A 24,346-nucleotide genomic window follows, 5' to 3' on the forward strand; every position below is an offset into this window, starting at 1 on the left:
ATGGCCATTAAAGGGCATGTCCAAAGTGTTGCTCGGACATCACCTGAAAAACCAGTTGACCTCAACCAGGCGTAGCATCTCAGTGCTACTGACATGGAAATCGTCCTGTGTAGTGAGTCAGCGGTGTCTAGCCCACACCGGATGGCGAACTTCGCTGCATCTCTCCCTTCAGCATAAGCACTGAAGAGCACGGCCCTGGCCTCCTCCGGGCACTGTGGCAACACCTGCGCAACTGTGTCCCACACCGAGTGGGAGTAACGGCCCAAGAGACATGTGTTGTACACCGACCACTGTCCTAAGCTGCAGGAAGAAAACATCTTCTTCCCAAGGTGGTCCAGCTTCTTGGATTCCCTATCAGGAGGTGCATTAGGGAATGTGCCCTTGGAAGACGACGCTTGAACAACCAAGTTCTCAGGGGTGGCATGTTGGGAGAGGAAAAGGGGGTCGCCCGGGATCGGGCGGTGGCGTCAGACAATCATCCTATCCACAGAGGCCCCTGTGTTGGGCTTGGACTAGGTGCCCAAAAGGATGTCCATGAGGGCCTCATTAAACGGCAGCAGGGTCTCCGAAGAGGCTGCTGCCGGCTGAAGCACCTCGGTCAGGAGGTTAGTCCTGACTGCCACCGTAGGAAGCTCGAGGTTTAGGGCCTCAGCCGCACTACGCAACACCACTGCGTAAGATGCACCCTCCTCCATAGCCACGGTAGGGAAGAAAGCATGACAAGGTCTGGGGACGTATCCAGACCACTGGCCTCACCCAACTCCTCTCTCCAGTACGGTTCTTCCAACTGGTCTGCTAGAAGGTCCACAGGCCCCTCCCAGTCCTCCTCACCTTCCTCTGGTAGCCACTCAGGGCGATAGGGAACACCAGGGGAGAACAATGGCACAAAAGTACCGGTCAGCGTTGGAATCGACCTTGGTCCGGCTCCGTATCTACATCGAGGGGGAGGCCGGAGTGGACGTCGGCTGGGACACAACCGGCGTCGAAGGTGGTGGAGGTGTCATCACTGGATTCAGCATCAGAGGTGTCACAAGGTTGACCGGCGCCGATCTCGATCCAGTCCTAGATCCTTGGGGGCCATGCGGTGCTGGAGCCAAAGCCGCCGCCATCGAAGGCCTAGAGCCCCCAACCGAGTCCGTGGGGCTCGAGGGCACGCATGCGAAGTCGGGCTTCCCGAAGATGGAATGAAAGGCTTCTTAAAAGTTGCGTAGCTGGGCAGGGGTCGCTCCGGCTCCTGGAAAGGGAGGGAAGGCCAGAGTCGACCCAACAGGCTCCGATGGTGGAGCCGGATTACTACCTTACGCTTCCCGCGTTGCGTCAGCCAATGGACGGGGAGAACGCGAAGAGTGATGGTGCTTCTTCGCCTTCTTTTTGTGATTCCACTTACCCGAAGACGATGACTTGGATGAAGAATGGTGGTGATGACTCCGCGTCCGGTCCAGCGACTTCCCTCGGGACCTCCAACGGCACGGAGCTGACTGCCGGGCATCGAGAAGCTTTTGGGACCGCTCTGCAAAGACTTTGGGGTCATGGCCGGCAGTCGGGGTGCGATTTTGGGTCGTGGTCGCGCTCCAAGCACCAAAGGCACACAAGGTGCGGGTCAGTAACTGACATCAGTTTATGACAGGAGTCACAATCCTTGAAGCCGGTTCGAGGACGGGACATCCCTGCGTGCAACAGGAGTCAAAGGACTCGAAAAGACGTCAACAAAAGTCGCAAAAGGAGAGTCAAAAAGTGGCTTGAGGTACCACTCTCTCCGAGTCTGCACTGGCTGGCGCGGAAAAAGAAAAACGGACATCAGAGCGCGAAGACGGCGTCTAAGTAGATAACGCAAGATACCGTCATCCCAGTGGCCACGACGCCAATGACGAACGCGCAGTAGGCCGAGTGCCACCTATCTACGCGCAGGGGTACTGCTGACAAAAAAATTCTCCGGATCCAGTCTGACGCCTGGGGGTAATTCTAAGGTGAGGAAACCATAACTAATTGTCTCTTTCAGATATCAAGGGTACTTAAGATGCTAGCCAGTCTGGGCTGTGCTATCACCTCAGCATTGGCTCTGAAGGTGGCCACTCAGTGGGTAAGTGTTTAGGAGGCAGATGGATGTTGTGGCTCAACACCTTTGGGCAGTAACTTGCTCGGCGTAGAAGAGGGGCTCTAGACTGGAATGTACCTGCTGTTGGTGCCAGACCCCCAGGTCGGAGGCTTGACTTGAGGCCCAACTCCCGCAGGTCTGCTCAGTCAAGGGGCACTTTTTGGAAGCTTTTGTGCCTGCAACACCACTGAGGTCCTGGGGTTTATCTTCATTTGAGGTCCTGATGGTTTAAGGTGTGCTTTCTTCATTACTACTTCTTTGAAGTTGGCTGCCTATAATGCTGTTAGCTCAGGCTCCTTCCCGCTTGGAAGGTTGGAGTTACGACCCAAAAATAAAGTTGTGGCTCTTGTGAGATGCCTGGTACTGCAATTTTGATATGCCCAGTGCCTCTCCCTGCTGTATTGGATTCTCTTTTTTCACTAGTAAGTACAACAGGGGGTCATTGGAGGTTTTGTTGTGCTTGCGAGACAGACAACAATTTCATATGCCATGCTAGCAGAGCGTTTTAGACAATATCAAAAAAGTGTGTGTTCCACGTTCCTTCCCTGTAGTCAGATGGTCACTGTCAAACGAGGGTCCTGAGTTGCAGTGTGCTGAGGCTCCTTGGTCACATAGCGTCAAGAGAAGCAAGCTAAAGCATCATGAAGAAGCTCTCTTGGCAGACACCGGTGTTGTTCTTAAAGTCTAAAGTCTAGCTCAGACGAATTCGCCAAGGAATGCGTTAGTCCCAGAGCTAGCACTCAAACATCCAAACCCAATGACAGAAGTAAACATTCTGAGGTGGAGCCATTGTAGGGGTGCACTGAGGACCATGGGAGGAATCACAACAAGTCTTCTGACTCTAGGCTTTTTGAAGAAGAACAAGTCACAAGCATCCGGACCTAACACTAGATGGCAGGAGTATTCCGAGCTTGTGACTCTCCAGCCACAAATAATTTAAAGGTAGAACTAATTTTATTCATTGAACATTATCTAGAGACTGACATTTTAATTCTTCACCTCTATTGTTTCCGATGGGAATGTGTTGTAGTACCAGTAGTTGGTGATGTATGGTGCTTGATGTATTCCAAGGTCCAGTTGAAATTCATTTAAGTCTGTTTTGACACCAATAGGGCTGTTGTAACTTTGTGTATTTTGTTTTTGCAATGGTCTTACTTTTTAGTAAGTGTGTTTTTTTATTAGCATGTACCTCCCAAACCACTCTTTAATTCTCCCTTAAGTTCACACATTTTTCAGTAATTATTCTACATTTTCACACCTCTCCCCCTTGTCCCTACTGTATTTAGCAGGCAGTGGGGTCAGGGGGTCTCCAGCAAAGAGAAGAGAAAAGGCAGAGATCTCAACTCGTAGGTTTATGAATGGATTTTCGTAGTAAGCAGTCCTACTGGAGTACGAGATCTCTACTACAAAATGCTGTAGGTTCCACTTTTCGAGCAAAGTCATGTAGACATGATGGACGATTTGGGAAGGCTGTATTATAATAGCCCAAAAGAGCCATACAGGCACTCATCTTCACTCATAAATCCATTAAGCAACAGACATCCCCCACTATATTGACCTAAACCATGATGGATTCCACTCTAGTACAGTCACCAGAATTTGAACGGGTACCCACCGTTTGAATAATGAGTGAAATGAGATAGGAATATTTCATCTCCGTAATACTACAGAGGTGGGCGAGAACTGTAACATTAGAAAATGTTTTTTCCCTCTCCAGCAGCAAAGTGAGTGAAGAACCTTCTATACCTTAGCACCACAACCACATGTTTTCTCTATGCTTACAGGCTAAAGATAATGTATAGGTGTTTAACCAAGTATATAGCAGTCTTGTTCAGCGTGGTTACAAAAGCTTCTTATTTTGGCAGATACGGTAAACGAGTTGCATGAACTGAATGTAAGCTTCTAGAGCGGAACATTTTAGTCAACTGGGAAAGAGGGAATTATATTCCAGGTATCCCAGTTCCAAAGGGAGCAATGCAGCCACTAGAAATCCCACTGGTACCTTGGTATGTAGGAAAGCTTACATGGTCCCCATATGTAACCTCAAGAAAGGTCAAGGTTGTGGTGTAAGTAACAGGTGATGATATTATCCAAAGTAATGGTGTTCAATTTACTGGCCTCTGTAGACTGGAAGTCTAAGTTGGCCTTGCTAGATAGATATGAATGTGTGACCTCTATCTAATAGCAGATTTTAGCATTTAATTTGTTGAGCAATCATGGCGTCCATTTAGAGAAACCGATGACAGAAACTGAGCCCCAGATGCACCTAATGTGATCATTGTCCTGACCCAGGAGAAAGCACAGATGAGCCTTTCCTGATCAAACTAGTAGCAGACCGTCAAGCTTACGTGCTAAAGGTGTCCATTTCTCCAGTCAGATTGATTCTTTCCACCAGTGTAACGTCCACTTTCTCCTTCAGTTTCTCTTCAAGCTACCAAGATCAAGAGAGAGAACAAATATTTGGCTCATTAGTTTGAGGATACAAACAAAAAGGTAATCAAATGAGCTCTGAAGCCTCGGTGGGTGGGAAGGGAGGGGCTTGAGGGGTAGGAAAGGAAAGTATTAATTATTTCATGTTATCTGGTTTGGAAAATCAATAAAATAATTCACAAAAATGAGCTCTGAAGTCATATCTTGCTTTTATAGCTCATTACAAACATATACATCACTCAATATCAGTTGCAACAACAGAAGCAGATCTACAAGATAGAACCTTCCACCTACATTAAACTGCTAAAGAAGTGTATTTGGCAAAGCACTGAACACACGTCTTTCGTGCAGATGCTTTGTAAACACAGAAGAAGCTATGTTTGTCAGTGCACACCTTGGTCGCTGAGCGATGGCCAATCAAGGCATACCCTGACAGTGGTTTACCAGTGCACCAGGGTTACCAATGGGAATTAAATAATGACCTCAACAGACGAAACATGTAAACTAGATAATTGCAGCTCATCAGTCTCTCCTAGTTTGTAATGTAAAACTAAGATCTTTTATCAAGTCTAAAATCGTACCCTATACACACAGCAGACAATTGCGCTCTTCCTCTCTGTCCGTTTTGGTGGTGCCCAGGTTCAAGAAGAGCAGAACGGGAGGCACTAAGTTCTCCGTCCTTGCTCCGCAATTTTGGAATTCTCTACCCTTCCAAATGAGATTAACACCATCTTACCTGGAGTTCCACAGCACCCTAAAAACCTATCTGTTCTCACAGGCTTTTAAAACCTAAACCACTCTTCCCTCTAACTCAGGAACCATTCTCCTCTACAGCGCCATGAAACCGCTTGGTGTACGAGCGCTCAATAAATACTTTTAAATTCAAATTCAAATTTAAGATGAAAAGCTCTAGGAACAAATGCAGATTGTGAATTCACCACACCTCAAACCAACTCTCTGAATCCTTATTGGAAGAGCACACTTTTCTCTGTGATCAAATATCCATGAGTCCCACTTAGAACTTAGGTGTGCTGTTGGCTGCGAGAGACTGTCTACCAGACATGCTCATGTCACAAAGATCACATACTGATGTACACTACTGAGGATACCATACAATAATGTCATACTCTCCAGCTGTGTAGTTCAGAGTAAGTTCAGCTGACACTACGATAACACTTGCGTGAACTGAAGGTCTAAGATGACTGCGGCCCTATAATTAAATTCTGTGTTACTGAGGAAATCCGTACAGTTGTGTAATGCAAAGTGATAGGCCCCCCTGCAGAATAGGAAGAGGGACCCCAGAGTCTACCAGATCGCACACTAACTCATTGGACCCGTGAAGGGCGTGCCTCACCCCCACCCCCACCCAGGTATGCAGGGGCTACAAGTGCCTGAGTTATGCCCCTGATTCACTATAATCCTGGTATAATCTCTGGTGAGTGATGTTGAAGAAGCTCCTGTTTTTTCATGCAAATTGTTTGGCTCTAAGTTTTAACAGTAGTAATTTGTTCAAGTATCTGTGATGTAGAGCCTAGTATATAAAATCCGCTTTTCTGCACAGTACGGTTGCCTTCCTTTTGCACTATTAGATACTGCTCGTACTTTCACTCTGCACCTTGAGAAACCACAAATTCTTTTTTCGGTTCAGTTGTTTTCTTAAAGGTATGTAGTTTCATTGTATTTAGTTTCTGAGCCGCCAGTGCACACCCTAACTGTTCTTTTTATGGGCGAGCTGCTGTAGTGCGGATTCCCTTTGTTAGACCGACGTGCAGCCAGGGGGACCAAGTCCTATAGCTCAAAAGTTGCAGCAATGGTTGCTGGACCTGGGAGAGTCATCAGAGTGCAGTTTGGTCCCGCAAATCGGGCGCTAGCCTTTACCCAGGGGAACACTGGTTTCACTGTTACCGGATACCAGTAGTCAAGTGACACCCAGACTTCTGCTAGACCAAAGAAGACTTAAACCCCTGTGGCCAAAGTTGCCCCACTTGGATGGTAGACTGAGGCGTAGCCCTAGAAAGCCCCCCACCGACCATGTAATACCCTCCGCATCTCATAGCATCTCCTATCCTTTGCATCAGGACCACGCCGTTAAATTTTATGGTGGTTTGTCCATAGAGTCTGGACCAGAATGTGAGACTGCTTTGATGACAAGGTAACTGTCCTACAACTCCTTACTGCCTCGTTGACCTCCTCCCTGCTGGTGTTGGTCACCCAAAGCGGGCCTGAAAAGCCAAACACAGCTTTATTAAAGTTTTACAAAGTTGCCAAACTTTCCCCTTACCAGTATTTGTTGGAATTTTGTATGTAAAGCAGTGATTTACAACTTACTTAAAAAAGTATATATCTGGAACTCTCTAGTAGACTTTGTTCATTGTGATGTTTAGAGATTCATAAAGATAAAATCTATTTTTATAAATTTGTTTTTGATTTCTTTTATGTTGTGTGACTTTTGTAATTCGTTGTTTTGGTACTTCTAAATGCTTTACATGTGTTCCTTTGTTTAAACCTTGCTGCTCAAAGCCATAGTTACTCAGGGTTGAGCTTAAGGTTTACAGAATAGCCTGACTGGACACAAGTCGCTATTGTGAATATATCACATGGTGAGGACTCAAATCTCCACCATCTTATACACCACTTTCCTCACAGTCAGTCTGTAGTAAACCTTGGGTGATGTATCCGAGTAAGGGCGCACCTCTAACATCAGCTGATAGTTTTTCAGACAGAACTTCAGATTTTACACGGGCATAGATCCGCTGTCTGCCACCGGCAAGACAAGAATACAGATCCCCTGACCAGAAGGACTCAGTGGGAGGTTGATCCACCATGCTTAGCCAAGAGACAGAACTCAGCAAGTCATATGTAGATATGTGACGCAGGACCTTGAAGCGGATGAGAGACTGGTGAACTATGAGTAGGAATGTGCCCCTTCTGACCAAGAAATCTATGTTTGGTCCATGAAAGGATCAGAGTGGACTTATTGCCTGGTAGCTTTCAGGGCCACAACAGAACATCTGAAAGAATCTTCTACTGAAACAGACATGTTGTACCTGACATGGCAATGGACTTGGCGAAGAATCTTTGTTTGAACTGGGAAGACAGTGATCAACTATCACTCACTGTCAGCAGGCATCTAGAAAGAGGACTCTCCAAAGGAAGGCAAGACGAAGGTGTCTACACCAAGAACTGAACTGGCAACTAAGAAGGTGGGGTACCGCCTACTGCCTCAGACCGACTCGGAAAATTCAGAGAGGCTCTGCCCATCATGGAGACACAAGTCATAGACACCCTCACAAGACCTCTTATTTTTGGAAGTTGCTAACCGGGCCTACCTACACAAAGTGACTATTATGCAGTCCCTCCAGAATGATTGTCGGAAATGCGAGCCTAGACCTGGACATCATGCTGTGTTATTGAATTAGGAAGAAGTCTCCAGAGGCCACTTGTAGTTACCGCACAGGAACTTTTATTGTTGGCCAAGTCAGAAAACAGAAGCCTTATGGAATGAAGCTGTTATTTTAAAACACCATAACGATGTAGTGACATCCATTTTTTGTAGTAGTGCACTTATTTTAATTATAAAATACTTTTTGAATGTACTCAGTTGGTCAGGGAGCTTTACTGAGTGGTTTAATGATCCAAGTGCTGAGATGGTACTGCTAACGCTTAACACAATTCTCTGAAGTAGTCTTCTGTCTCAGTTCTGTGCTAATATTGGGCAGACCAGGCTGTCATAGAGAAACAGTACTTTACGACAAGGAGCTAGTTTTGCATTGTGGGGGGATATTAGTGCCACTAGGCACACCAGCTTCTTGCAGATGGTATGTCAGAAAACCCTCAGTGTGAGCAGAGGGCTACTAACAGATTTCATGGACACAGATGTGTGAGCATGCCGTACCTGATGTGTTTCAGTAAGAGAGGTCATACACATAGGTGTGCGTTGGGGGGATACCAAGCTAACATTATACTCTCAAGTGTATGATAGTGAAGGAGCTTCTACGTCAAAGGACTAACATGCTGGAAATGATTTGCTCAAGTGACTGACACAGAGGTATATCATGTGATAATAACATATACTTGGGTATATTGGTGAGGAGATCATATGTTACCTTGGAACTCTCAGGTGCTGCTAAAGGAGCTCTTATGATAAAATCACAAGGTTTGAGCTGCTAGCGGTCATCCACTCAAGTGTCTGTGAGGCTAAGGGATCTGGTATGAAAACATCGAAAACTGAGATGTACTCGTTGGAACCCCATTGTGATGCTTATGCTCTGCGGTGTCCTTCTATGGGGGTTCCTCCATAGTTCAGACCAGTCTCGGCTCCTGCAAGTAGGCGGGCGGGGCGTGAGGGATGTCGACAGGCAACGTAATAGGATTTATTTATTTCATTTCTCCTATTCCATTGACTGTTGACACCCCCAGCGCTTCCCTGCTGGAGCCACGACTGGTTCAGACTCTCACCTGTTGGGTCGTTGCCAAGCAGTACTCTGCAGTGCTGAGGATGCTGCAGATCAGACATAGCTCATCCGATGTAAACTTGGCAGCCTCAGAGCCCTCTTTCTCCTTCAAGAGGCTGGTGATGGTTAGTCCCCCACTGCCACTACTCGTTCTGTAGGGAAGAAAACAGATGCAATTGTAGATTTGGGGTATTCATATTGATGATCATTTGACATAAAACAACATATCAATGCCTTAATCTTTAATTGAGCTAACAAAATAATTTATTTTCAAGCATTTATTACCACAGGAAAATTATTGTATCTGCCTTTTAATGAAGCGTGTCATAAAAACTCAAAAGACGTAAAAAATTAAGGGAGGTGTCTAATCTACACAAACTGCTGGCTGCTCTGCTATTTGTAGGGAAGAAGTCCTCTCATTGAAACCTGGATTAAAGTTACACAGCAGAGTCAATGTTTACTCTTCCACCCTTCGGGCTCATGTAAAGAAAAACAAAATGTGTGCCTAGTCCATTTGATTTTGGTTTAAATGCATAAATATATTTTTTCAGCATCACTGTGCTTCACATCCACAACCTGGAATCATCCCTTATGTACTGCGGCTTCCTCTTGAATAACTATGAGCTTGATTGATATTTCGGCAGATGGGTTACTCCGTCACAACAGTGACGGATATCCCGTCCACCGAAATATAATAAATACCGTAGGTTATAACGGAATTTATATTTCGGCGGACGGTGTGACGAAGTAACCAGTCCGTCAAATTATAAATCACCCCCATAGTTTGCTACACAGCAGGGTTTGAGGCTGGTGGGGATAGAAGAAGAAAAAACAAGTTTAAGCCCTTCAGGGTTCCTGAGAGCGAGCATTTTATGATGTTATGGTTGAGTTCAATGAAATCTAAAAATGATGTTCTTACCCATTTATGGTTTACTGCATCAAATCCACCCTAAAGCCCTAACACCCCAATTTAAGATTCTCCACACTGACGTTTGACAGGTCATGGCTCCAGTGACTAAGTTACTGGACAATATTGTTTTCTTTTAATACTTTATATGAACGTCATCATAACATCCATTAACAATAGTTTTCTGTGAATTTTTGCAGTATAGTTTTGTAATTATGTTTTCTTCACTTTCTTTTGGATTTATGGACCCTACTGAGAAACTTTGATCAGGAAAACGACTGCAGTGAATATGTGCAATGGATGTCATGTCTGCTCCCTGGCTAGGATCAGCAGAGTGGGCATGATATCCGTGACTCCTGAGTGATCACGGTCACCATAGGGAAGCTGAAGGTCTGTGGCTACAATAAGTGGTACCAAGGAGTATTAAGCATTAAATGTGATTTTTTTTCCCCTGTGAACGAAGGCACTTTTCACTCTTCTGGTTTATGATCTCATTTTCCACCACATCGGCCGAGAGGGTGTGGATGTGGGGGGAGTGTGTTCGTTTTGCTTCACGGAGTTCAATGAGGGACTTAAATTGGTCAAAAATACTGGTGCACTGTGAATCTGACTCCGATAACACAGAAATAAAAACTATCAGTCTCCCACCGAATCAGAACATATGGCTCTGCAAAATTTATACGGATCTGTAGACATCAAATTATGAAAATCTGTGATCCAAGGAATTATCTTCAGATACATAAAATTCAGACTTGTCTGAACTGAGGACTGTCATTTTAAAATCACAAATCCCACCCAAAATATGGAATCGTTTTCCACCATACCATGGAAACTGGTTAGCCTGGAAAAGTCTGTCTCCATGCCAAATTATTTGACATCATTCCATTTGTTTTGGCCACAGACAAGAGCAAATATGAACACACTGCTCATGACCTAACAAATACGCTACCGCGCTAGCGGGTTTTCCCGCTGTGCGCTGAAAATTCGAAAATCCCGCGTTACGTGACAAAGCCAGCTCGTCATGCGCGTAGCGCAGGTAGCGCAGGTAACGCCCATGACGAGCTGGCTTTGTCATCCGCATCGAAGAGGTTAAGAAGTCAGAGATTACATTAGAAAGCAAAAGCAGAGTGGTCTCCAGGAAGCCAGATGCTGAGAATAGGTGTGTGCCAAAGATTAGGCCCTGAGAGCACAACGCATGGTGGCGAGTGCAGTACCTGCTCGGGGGAAGAGCTGCGGACTGCATGACTTAACGTAGGGCTAAGCCTCGCACCCAAAGGAGCCGTGAGTCTATCCCACTGGGTCTGCGAGACGGTGTTCAGAGTAGGGCTTGGATTCCTGAAGGACAGGTCTGTGTAATAGTTTCTTTCAATCCTCAGGTAGTGACTTAGCAGGAAAAAAAAAACAAGCTTTTCTTAAGAGGCTGCCGAGGGGGTTGCCCAATTCCACAGCTGTCACCACCCACCACTGGCATCGCCTTGGGATGGGTGAAATGTATTTATAAGTACTTTGTTTAAAATTAGCTATTCTGTGCCCAAATGAGGGAACACAATGTATACCGTCATGTTTTATTCCCTTCTTTTGAGTCTCCATTAATGAAATTCAAAATGTGCGAAATAATTTTAATTGTGAGCTAATCTACATGACAACACTTTGTAAAATTAAATTACATATACCGACATTTTAAAATAAGCAATGTGTATGGTTAAATAAAGTATTCAGACAAGTCAAGAGAATCCTTTGCTTGTTTACTGGCAGGGTCACAAGTCGAAAAGAAATGCATATGGCCATGGGGGTAGTTAAAAAGCTGTGCTTTTTTACTTCATTGTATATTATTGAGTACATGTACAGCCACTTACAAATGGACAATAAAGAGCATACGTAGGATGCACGTTTTGTCTATTACATGCACAATGATCGTCTCTGAATATATAAATCTGCAAATGTATCCGTATTTCATATTTAAACAATATTATAGCACGTTCGTACTTTGTAAAAAGCTCAGCTAAGCAGGCAGGAAGCAGCTTGTTTTTATGAGCTTTTCTACTGCAATATGTAGTAACTCTGACAAAGACAATATCTATGAAAATTCAGCCTGTTCGAAGAAAATCACAATCGCTGATATGACAAGATCATTGTCATGACGACGCCCGTGTAGACACATGCTGTCAGTTAAGTTTCTTTGAAACGTCTTCGGGTAAAAGGACGCCTAATGGCGCTGCAGTAGGGAGAGGGTTTGTGGAGAAGCAGACTGGACTACGGCTCAAGCCAGGGTCTCCAATGTATGGTGCACACGTTTGCAGATTCTAAAGACAAAAGGAAGTATGATATTTCCTTGTCCATCCACAAAGTCTCGATGGAACATTCACCAGGATGTAGGGAGGCCCTTATATTCCTCCAGCTTTATGACTTACTCCTTGCTTCTGTGCACCTGGGCGATTAACGCCTTTTGTAATATATGCATAAACAAAAGAGCAAAAAAGTAAAGTATGATGTGTTTTCAAAACTGCACAATTATCTCCAGCCTGTACAAATTTCAATGGCGATTTATTGGCTATACCTGAAAGGCACCAACACTGAGATCCGAATCATTATCCCTGAAAAACAGTTGGTAGCGCCTACAATTGACACGGAAGGGGCGCCAGGCTAAGTGGGCTTGGCACAGGCCCCTGTTGAGTCCCAGCGACTGGGCGGTGGTCCTGCTGTCCATAAAGTTCTGAATGCCGAATCTGCATTATCACCAACAACGTGAGTGCAATTGAAGGGCATGCCCATAAGGTATCCCTGAACATCCCTCGAAAAGCCAGTAGACCTCTGTCAGGCGTGGCAACAGAATACCACTGACGAAGCAATCGCTGTGCCTAGCGAGTCGGTCATATCCAGTCCCAGCCGACGGTGAACTGTGCTACGTCCCTGCCAACGGAAACAGCCTGGGTCAGGATGGGCGGGCTCCTCTAAGACCATGGGCAGCACTTGCGCAACCGAATCCCAAACTATGTGGGAATACCAGCCCAAGAGGCACAAGCTGCTCACGGACCACACTGCAAGGCTGGCGAAAGAGAACATCCTCTTACTGAAGGTGTCCAGGCTCTTGGATTCCCTATCCGGTGGTGTGGTAGGGAATGCGCTAGGGATGACTCTGGACGACCAGACTCTCCAGGGTGGGAGACTGGGTGAGGAAAGCTGGGTCACCAGGAGCGGTGCGATGGCAGCAGGCAATCGCCCTGTACACAGGAGCCTCTGTGAGGGTTTGGCCCATTCCCCAAGCAGCACATCCGTGAGGGCTTTGTTAAAAGAAAGGAGAGGTTCTGTGATGGCAACTTCTGGTTGAAGCACCTCTGTCAAGACATTTGTCTTAACTGCCACTGAGGGCAGCGTGGTCCAGGACATCAGCAGCCCTTCTTATCACCATGACAATTGAAGCTCCTTCCTCTGTAGCCACACTAGGAGGAGAGGCTAACCCAGTGTCTGTGGAGGTGTCCAAATTACTGACATCGGCCAGTTCCTCATACCAGCTATCCTTGGGCTCTTCTGATGGGTTGGAATAACCATGAGGATCCTCCCCAATCACACACCCCATGGGGCCTATCGAAAAAAGTAGGCCCTGTCTCCGACTCAGAGGGTTGTGTTCCAACTGGCACCGGAGTAGAAATCGGGCGATGCAGATCCGGCTCCGTAGTTAAGTCGTATGAATGATGAGTTGGTGCTGCCATTGGGCGACGGCGGCACCGGGAACAAGGCCACTGGAATGGGCTCTGGGGAAGTTTGTGGTCTCATGACCCGAGCCGATCAAGATCCAAATATGGATCCATAGGGCCCGCATGGCACTGAGAATATCAGTGGGGGCAGCTACCAAAACCCATGGGGCCCATAGGCTCTCCAGAGAGGTCGGTCCGCCCAAACATGAGGTGCATGGCCTCATAAAACTCCATTAACTGGGCAGCGGTCATGCCGGCTCTTGGGGGCGTGCAGGCGGACGCAGACTCAGGATCTGCATGGGAGTGGGGGCTAGAATTGTGGCGTTGTTCCTGCATTTCGTCTAAAGACTTAGGTGCAGCAAAGTCAAAGAGCGATTTGACTTCTTTTGCGACTTACCTGCCGACTAGTAAGGAATGGCTCCATAAACAGGCCTGGAACCTTCCGGGCGACTGGGATCTGAAGCATCGCAGAGTCCACTGCCACTGGGCAACCAAGAGTATCTGGGAGGGCTCCTGCACCACATTGGGATTTATGGCACAACAGTGGGGCAGGATTTAGAGTCATCTGCCTGTGACAAGAACCATTGGGTTTAAAACCCACAGGATTTATAGGGGTCCTCTCTATACACAAAGGGACCAAAATCTCAAAAGAGTTTAACAAAACGTCTAAAAAAATAGTCCAAAAAAACAGCCTGAGGTTGCTCTCTCCAGATCCCTGCTGATAGTGTGGAAAGAAAAGAACTGATGTTAGAGCACTGGGGTGGCGCCTACACAGTCACTGTGCAAGTCACAACCGGTGTGGACGATGCAGCGTGCAGAGGTACTGCTCGAAAATATCTGGATCCAGTCTTATGCCTAGAGAATATTCTAAGGTAATGAATCTGTGGCTAGAAGTCTCTATTAGATAGAGAGAGTTGCACAGAGATAAGAGCTATCAGATAGTGAAATTGGCATAGGGAGATGTGGGTGGTTAAAATAATTCTCTTTGTATCAATTCGAGGACAAGAGAAGGCAGGTTGCACTTTAACATTGGTGAATGAGATGTTTCTTGAAGAGATTCGGTTTCCGCTTCTTTCTAAAAAGAAGGTGAGCGGTAGCACGTCTGATCTGTGATGGGATGTTATTACAGATCCTAGGTGCGTAGCTTCAGAAAACTTACATTCTGGTCTTTTTCCCACCTCTTGAGTTCCACTATGGCAATGTCACAGCTTGATGTGTTGCACAGACCTATTGAATTAGGAATTCCTGCAGCCATGCAGAATGGTCTCTTTGGTTTTTGCTGGCTGGCAAATGGGACAAACTCCCTGAAAATTATGCAGGTTGCAAAGGGAGCCAATAAAGTTCTGTTAGTGTGGGGACGAGGTGGCATCATTTTTTTTTTACCTATGTAGACAGGCAAGTGTGTTTCCGGCTTTTAGAGGAAGCCAGATGGGTGTTTGGGTGCACCCACTGTCCAGATGGTTCTTAAGTCAACTTCCTGAGACGTTTTCTTTCTGTGAATGGGCAATAGTTGATGCACAGGTGTCTGAGATTTCTTTCTGCTCTTGGTTCTTAAGGAGAAGCTGTTAATGATGAACCCTAACTAATTTTGCAGTTTCTCCTTGTTGTAGTGTGGTTTTGCTCAGTCTATTGTTTCAGATTAGAACAAATGTACTGCTGTGCAAGGAAAAAAAACACCCTGCCATTAGACTGCGTTTTATAATGCCCTGTTTAGCAAGAGCATGTGTGAGCTGCAGAAGTATTCCACATTAATTCCTTATGCATCCCATTCATAATTAATGTTCTTTAGCACTGCTTTTTATTTACAACCAAAATGGAAAAAATACTGCTTTGGAATCCTAGCTCACCGTAAGTATTCTCTCTAAATCCATAAAAAGTAAACAATTTCTTCACACTTAATGGATTGCAGAACACTTTGTTTAAAAGTAATTTTCAAATGTAAACATATCACTAAAATATGCCAAGTTAGGCAAAATTCTGTCTTTTATTAAATCAACCTGTCAAACCTAATCATAATAGTATATTTGACTGAAAACATTACTCTTATTTAACATTTTTAAAAGTACAAAGAGGTGCTCAGATACAAGCACTGTGAAACAGTGACATCTGCATCTGCCCCTTAAGCAGTCTTGAAGACTGTAGTTCCCCACCAGTTAAGCACAAAAAACAAAGATCATTAAGCTCATTTTCTAAACGGCTGCCATGACACGCAGGTGTTGCTCTGTTAAATGTAGAGAAAACATCTTAGTGAAGAAATCGGATCACCAGTAAGTAACTTTTCCTTCTCCACAGTGGGATTCTCTCTGATATTCACTTAAGGTAGACTACAGTAGCAAGCTCATCAAAAGCCAGATGTAGGTGGCCATTTACCGGCCGGTAACGGCCGATTTCGGCCGTTACCGACCGGTAAATGGGTTATTGGGATGTAGGGGGCCAATTTTACCGATTCGGTAAATTTACCGAATCGGTAAAATACCGATTCGGTATTTTTACCGATTCGGTAACTTCTAGATGTAGGTGGGACTCTTCTGAGTCCCAAAGGCCTTTCAGATTCGGTATTTTACCACCCAATCCAATTGGGTAGTAAAATACCGAATCCTGGTGTGCTTGCACATGTGTGCATGCACACCTATGCCACGTGACAGACAGACATGCCCTTAGGGCATGTCTGTGTGCCACATGGCACACATGCCTGTATTTGGGGTGCTACAGGGTGTCAAAGTGACACCCCCTGCTGGAACCGGTATTTACCGATTCTGTAAATACCGATTCGGTAATGCCCATTGATTACTATGGGCTTCAATGCCCATAGGAATCAATGGGCATTACCGAATCGGTATTTACAGAATCGGTAAATACCGAATCTTAACGATTCGGTATTTACTGAATCTGTAATACCTACACCCCCCCCCCCCTCTATTTTACCACTTCTTAAATACCGAATCGGTAAAATTCAGTATTTAAGAAGTGGTAAAATAAAATTACCTACATCTAGGCCCAAATCTTAAATGCTTGACCAGGGCAACGCAACAAACCTTTAATCAAACAATCTGCATAATATAATACAGTCTGCCCACAAAGTATAAGTCCTGCGGCATAAGTCCACAGAACAATGCTTAACAAAGTTATGGACTCATCTCTGTGAGGCAGCATTAAAAATGTCAGAAAAGGGTACTTTCTCCATCAGGATAGCAGGGGCTGAAGAGACTACGCATTCAACTATAGTTTGTTTGTAAGATGCTAGAGTCCCACATACATCCCCAAAGTTAACAAAGAGCTGTCTGTCTTTAATCTTTTCTAAATTACAATGTACGGGTCACTACATACAACGTGTGTTATGACTTTTCCACCACAGTAGAGGGATTTAGGAAATAGGTAGGTGAGTAAAGGTTATGATTAATATGAAAACCATAAATGCCTTAGGACTATAGGAGGGGTACTATCTGCGTGGTACTCTAAGCGGATGAAAAACCGTTTACATTACCTTGCTCACTCACCAATTAGGCCAGCGTTCTAGTTACTACGGTAAGATGTTGCAGATTACATTTATGCACAGCATTTAATTGGGGCCACCGATTCAGAGACAAAAGTATTTATCAAAATTACAAAGCAGAGGGCTTCCGTACAGTAGGACATGCCTTTAATCTTTAATCACTGGAATCTAACCATTTTACCTGAAATTATGTACTATAAACAGTAATGACAGTCCGAGCGTTACACCGTAAATGGCGTGGGCAGCTGTACGCCACGGCATACTCTTCCTTTGCGCGCGGAGCTCTCCTGTGGGTCCGCCCTGGGACCCCCTGGGCGGTCACGGACACACATATAGACCCTGAAGGCAGGTATGTGGTGGCACAGGGCAGGCTAGATGGTCAACAAGTGGTACTGGCTTCCATATACTCCCCAAACACTGACCAGGGTGGTTTCCTCGCGCACCTATCTACGGTAATGGCGACTTGGCATGCGGCCCGTGGATATTGGGGGGTGACTATAATTGCATACTTGATGTGACATTAGACCGCTCCTCCCCACCCCAAGATGGCACGTCGACACACGGTGCCATGAAGGCGTTACTAAACTGGGCTGCGCAGTGGCAACTACATGATGCTTGGCAGACTCACAACCCCAGGACAAAGGAATATTCCTACTATTCAGGCGCACACGACCTGCATGAGCGACTAGATAGATTCATGGTGATCACTGAACTTCTCCCGCTAGTCACGGACACGCGATACATGGGCCGCACACACTTGGACCATAACCCACACTTTCTGACCATTGCTTGGGAGCGGCCACACACCCCCATCCCCACCTGGCGGCTCCAACCAGCGCTGCTACTGGACGCGACCTTCCGAGACTCACTTCTCAGGCAAGCAGCCCAATACTTTGAGGAAAACGCTGATACAGCGTCTTCCCCCCAGATAGAATGGGACGCCTTTAAAGCCGTGATTCGCGGACATTGCCTAGGCACACAGGGACACATGCGGAAACAACTAGAACATGATCTAACACGGCTAGAGACAGACCTACTTAGACGGGAACAAGACGCGATCAATGGCGCTGATAGCCCACTGGCGGAGGCACAGGCGGAACACACGCGCCTCCTAGAACGCTTGCGCAGTATCAACTACGCCGCCCATTCAGCACGAACACACCACCAAAGCGATAGACCCGGCAAATTATTGGCTTGGCTGATTTCGCGAGAAGACCGCGCAGCCCCAGTGGCTGCGATACAAGTAGATGAGAGGGGACTGTTATACTCACAACCCTACATCCATGAGGCGTTCGCGGCCCACTATAAGGCCCTATATCGCTCTCGACTCCACGATCCACTTCCTGACATAGCGGGGTATCTTTCCCCCTTCCGATGCCACAGCTGACCGCTGCACAACAAGACGAGCTAGGAGCCCCGCTTATACCGGAAGAGCTCCGCAAAGCCATCTTCCAACTATCCAACGGCAAGGCCCCTGGCCCTGACGGACTGCCTGCTGAATTTTATAAGGCTGGCTCGGACATTCTTATCCCAGAGCTCTTGAAAATGTACACCGCGGCTACGGAGGACACCTCCCTCCCTCCCACGCTCAACGAGGCCAACTTATTATCCATACCTAAACCTGGCAGGGATAACACGCGAGTGGGCTCTTATCGCCCCTTGGCCCTCCTGAATACGGACTACAAAATATTTGCCTCCACGCTGGCCCGGCGACTGGCCCCTATGGTCCCACATCTAGTACATCACGATCAGAACGGCTTCGTCCCAGCATGGCACACCTCCTATAACATCCGCCGCCTATTCCGTTTACAGTAATATGCAGTCCAACGCTGGCCACGCACGGGGTGTTTGGTGCTGGATCTCGAAAAAGCATTTGATTCCATGGAGTGGCCGTACCTGAGGGCAGTGATGGAAAAATTCGAACTGGGAGGCGATTACGAGAGCATGGTAGACCTACTCTACCAAAGACCTACGGTACGTGTCCGCACTGGCAGCCTACTCTCGGACGTTATCCCTGTACGGAGGGGCACCAGGCAAGGCTGCCCCGTATCCCCCCTACTGTTTTCCTTGGCCATGGAGCCCCTGCCCACAATTCTACGGACACGAGGGGATGAGTGGGGAATCCCAATGGCCGATGGCATCCACACGATCTCACTGTATGCAGATGACCTGCTACTGTATGTCAAGGATTTAACCAACATCCCTGGATCTATAGCCGACATTTTCCGAACTTTCAAAAGCATGTCGGGACTGCGAGTCAACTGGTCCAAGTCAGGAGCCTATTCCTTCCACCCGGACACACCTGAAAGTGATATACGTCTTGGAGGTGAGAGGCTACAATGGTACTCTACCACATTCCGCTATTTAGGAATTCGCATCTACCGGAACCCAGCAGACGTTCTAGAGGGAATCTGATACGAGCGATAGCCTCTATCCATGCCCAGATCGGCTTTTGGAAGACTCTACCCCTGAATGTCCCTAGCCAAGTGGCATTAGCCAAGATGATAGTCCTGCCAAGGCTATTGTACTACTTCGCTAATATTCCGGTGTATGCCCCCAATAAGATATTTCGGGACCTGGAGACCCTACTTCGTGGCCTCGTCTGGAACACGGGCCGGGCTCGCGTGGCAACAACGAAACTATACATGACCACTGAATCGGGCGGCCTGGCCCTCCCTAACATGGAATTGTATTACCTAGCGGCGCAGATGCAGTGGGTATCGGGATGGCTGTGCGGCAAGAACCTAGATGGCACGGACACGGACACTGACATCTGGACACAAACGCAGGTCTGCACATTGTTCCATCCCCTGACCCACTCAGCCTGTCCTTCTCAACTGCACCTAGCAGGGGCGCGCAAGTGCTTTCTACGATGTTTACGACTCACTCGAGCAACGAAGCCATATGCTCCGATAATCCCACTACTGGGCACACCCAGACCAACAAAAGCGCTGACAGAGGCCCCACTAGCCAGCTGGACACAAGCGGGAGTGGAAACGCTGGGGGACCTCTATGAAGACGGGGCTCTGCTTTCCTTTGCAGATCTCACCACAGACACCAACTTACCGGCCGGGCAATTCTTATTACATGCGTCCCTCCTGCACACATTGTCTACCGCGTGGGGAGATGTGGCTGGGGAGCTGCCAACGCACCACTTCATGCAATATCTACATGCCATGGGCAACGGCTCCCACATAGTGCATTGGCTGGCGCAGGCCCTACTGATCCATACACAACCCTCCACCACACAACTACGAGAGAAGTGGGCTGCCGACAGAGGACGGGTCTGGACCGACAAGGAGTGGGCGATGGTGTTGGCTGGCCCAACTAATATGCCACAGAACCCCCGTTTCAAAATCATCCAATTTTACATCCTGCACCGGGCCTACCTCACACCCGACAAGATCAACAGATATTTCGCAATCACCGACACTGCCTGTCAGCGGTGCACCCTGATGGGAGCAGATATCCTTCATATGCTTTGGCAATGCCCTAGTATTCAATCATACTGGGACGAGGTCACATCATTACTCACACAAAGCACTGACGAACACGAGCCGCACACTTGGGAGGCCTGCATTCTGGGACTCTACAAACGCACGAAACTGAATAAAGTAGCTACACAGTTCTGGGACATGGGCCTGATCACAGCCAAGCGCTTGCTTACCAAACACTGGAAAGCCAGCGCCCCACCACATGTCAGACACTGGCATACGTTCTTCACTAACTGCGCACGGGCGGAGAGCACAGTGCTCCTCCGAGAGGAAACTGCGGGCCTCCGGAAATTCCCCATTGTACAACTCTGGGACGATCTCCTTAAATCCTTCCTACAAGCCTGTCTGGAACAGGGGATAACCTGAGCTGGCTCACCCCAAAACCTCCACAGCGACACAAGATACAGAGTGGCACCACCATACTGACCATCTCCCCCACCCACCACCGGACATCGCCACACCCAAACCACCATTGGAGTCCCCACCGTCCCGTAATGCCACGCAAGCTGGAATCGCAAAGCCCCTGCACTTACGCTGACAGCCCTATAGCCCACACCACACGCTTAGGCGCCAAGGTCAGCCTGATTTTCCCCTCACTCGGACCTGCCCAGCTTTCCAAGCACAGGGCCTGGGACACACGGCCAGATTACGTATATTGGCCTAGACGCACCTTGGTAAGGACAGCCACGGCCACCGACTAAGACCCACACACTCTCAACCGCATATCCTGCTACACTCCAAATAGGACCCTCTGATCCCCCCACCAAAGCTACGGCATATGCCTCCCCCCCCGACCCACTGACCGACACTTATGCTTTCATTCTCTCTCCCTACTGCAGTTCTTCCACTGTTCTGGTTCACATATCTGTTACCCTACTGGTCGAGTTTTCAGACCAGACCTTCTATTGCTACGGATTACAGCAGCCCACACACTCTCATTACACTGCTGGACACTAAGTCCCAGCTGCCACCGCACATTCCGCTGCAGAGACATAATGCAACCCCCACCACACACGGCCTGAGGGACATGACTGAGACAAGCACCCCTCTGGGCATCAACACCTGAACCAGGACGGTGCTCTTTGCCATCGACACCCATACTTCCATAGCCGTTGCTGGGGGACTCCGCACAGATCACTAGACACACCGACCATGGACAAGGCAGCCCCTGTTAGACAATGCCGACCCCATGTGACAATTTCTTGCCATAGTGAGCTATACCATCAAATACCTGTAACCATTACAACGGTATTCCGAAAGAGCAATTGTCAGTTCCCCCAACGCCAGCTCTGGCACAGGCACCGGGGACATTTCGGAACACCGTCAGCATCACAAGCAGATTAAAAAAGTAAAAAACCACACAGACCTGCTTACTAGGCAAACTATTTACCAAGTAAAGTATACATGTATATATTGTAATGCGCCGCCGGACCCCAGGGTTGCCGGCCGAAAGGCTGTGTTATCTAAATCGCATTTCATCTGATTGTCACTCTATGCTGTCGGCCCTTAAGGGTTGTAGGCCGTAAAAGCTGTGTAACTGAAATCTTGTACAATAAAGGTCTTTAAACATAAAAATAAAAATAAATAAATAAATAAACAGTAATGACAGTCAAAGGTACTTAATAGAGGAAAAACAGATTTAGCCATTAAATGGTGATACGGTAATACTGTTACTTTATTGTATGTTTTCGTATTCACCTGTATGCCAAGAAAATAAATGCTTTATCTCTTCTACTTGAGAGGGTAAAATAATCTTGTGGGAGCGACTTTTTGCCTTTTTCAGTATAACTCGGCAATCATCTCTATGTGTAATCACTTTGGGAAGTAGCAGAATGAAAAGAAAAGTCTAGAGGAATTGCTTCTAAAAGGTTATTATAAGAGAGTTCTTCAAAGCAATTAGTGCAGCGTTTTGCGTTTTCTTTTGTTGCAAAACAATCCTCGTCCATTTGTCTACAACATGAGAAAACTCCTTGGAGAAATTCATGGTTTAAGACTCACTGATGGGTGAAAGTCTCTTACAGACAGTCTGCAGAGAAATATTGTTTGTTTCATGCAACATCCATAAATAAAGTTTCTTTTAGATCAAAAACAGGACCTCATATATAATAAATAGGACGGTGTCAGAGAATATTTGTAGTAATATTAGTGAGCTGCTACTGTGTTACAATATTGAAAACACGCACAATTTTCCATGAATATTAGATGTAACAACTTTAGAATTTGGACAACAGTGCCTGACGCACTGTCAGTGACCTGGCCAAAGAGGGCTTGAAGGAGCTGAAACTGGGTCATAAATTAAAAACTGTTCCGAACAGGGGCCCTCAAAATCCATAAGCTGTCCCCGCTTTTACTCCTGGTGTGGAAGTAAAAATCAGAAATGTCCCTCGTGTAAACGGCCTGCACATCATGTACATTTCCTTTTTGTTCTGCAAAAATAACCCCAACTTTAGTATTTTGTTTCTGTAGAACACAGATAATGTTGAGCAGGTCGCTGTTACATGGAAGTCGCAAGGGAATCAATTTTTCCCAAAAGTGGTCTCGCCATCTCAGCAGGAACACTTTTGCAAAGATGACCTGCCAGGGTGGAGGCCTGTCCGCTAAACACTAAATTACCCCTTTGTGCTCGTTATATTATGTTAAAAATGTTTAGAAAGCGCACCTACACCGGGTTGGTTTCATGACGCTACTCTGAGTGGTGCCTGAGTCCTAGGGGTTACTCGCAAGCTTGTTGAAACAGCCAGGTTTTAAGGAGCCTCCTAAAGCCTAGGAAGTCGGGGCAGGAACGAATTTCGAAGGAGAAAGTATTCCAGAGTCTTGGAGCTAGAACAGCTAACCTGGCTCCAACCAGGCGCTTCAGTTTAAAGAAGGGGGTGGACAGGAGATGCTTGTGGGCGGAACGCATGTTGGGGGAAGGCACATGCCTCAGGATAAGGCTGTTCAAGAATTTAGGGCTCCTTTCATTCAGGGATTTAAAAATAAGGCAGGAGAATACCTTGAAGGCACAGCACTGTGTGATGGGAAGCTAGTGCAGCTTCCTCAAAAGAGGGGTGATATGGTGGTGTCTGGGTTGCTGAGAAACCAGTTGTGTTGCTTGGTTCTGTACCAGTTGTAAATGTTTGATTAAGTATAGAGGGATGCCAAAATACAGTGAGTTGGCGTAGTCAACATGAGACATAACCATGGCCAGGACCACTTGGGTCAGGGCTCCCTGGGTGAGAAATCTTCTAATCTTCCTTATTTTCCTCAACTGGAAAAAGCATGAAGATATCACTGACCCAATTTGAGACTTCATGGTGAGATCATGGTTTATTATTACCCCAAGGCTCTTGGCCGAGACAGCCGGGGATGGGGATTGGCCCAGTTCATTTGGCCAAAAGTGAGGGCCCCAGGGGTTTTGGATGCCTCCTGTTAGAACTAGCTCGGTGTTGTCTGGATTGAGTTTTAGCTGGTTGTTATTCATCCACCTGCTGATGAATAGCATATTAGAGTGAAAATCACGGACCATGTCGGGAGAGTTGCTGATGGGGAATATAAGTTGGAAATCCTCACCATAGTTGAAAGTACAGATATTCCTCTCTTTCAGAGCCCAAATCAGTGGAAGGAGGTAGAGATTAAACAAGAGGGAAGAGAATGAGGAACCCTACGGGACTCTGCATTTGGTCTTCATTCTGGAAGCGGTGAACTGAGCAATGCTAACCGACTGAGAGCGGTTTCCCAAGAAAGAACCGACCCAGCCCAGGGCTGGTCCCTGGATCCCCGCGTCCCTGACGCGGTTGAT

The 24,346-nt window shown here is 46.8% G+C and overlaps 1 protein-coding gene across 2 annotated transcripts in view; it reads right to left on the reverse strand.

The window, feature by feature from the left end:
* The window catches only part of VPS53 (VPS53 subunit of GARP complex), a 1,098,026-nt gene that overhangs the window by 217,493 nt on the left and 856,187 nt on the right, over positions 1 to 24,346 (reverse strand). For both annotated transcript variants that reach the window (XM_078679873.1, XM_078679872.1), the window contains 2 exons: positions 8,984 to 9,131; positions 4,444 to 4,526 (listed from right to left, as the gene is read on the reverse strand). In XM_078679873.1, coding sequence (XP_078535999.1) covers positions 4,444 to 4,526; positions 8,984 to 9,131 — 231 coding nt within the window. The remainder of the gene's footprint in view (positions 1 to 4,443; positions 4,527 to 8,983; positions 9,132 to 24,346) is intronic.

This window comes from Lissotriton helveticus, chromosome 3_1 (assembly GCF_964261635.1).
Source record: "Lissotriton helveticus chromosome 3_1, aLisHel1.1, whole genome shotgun sequence".
NCBI classification, from domain to species: Eukaryota; Metazoa; Chordata; class Amphibia; order Caudata; family Salamandridae; genus Lissotriton; species Lissotriton helveticus.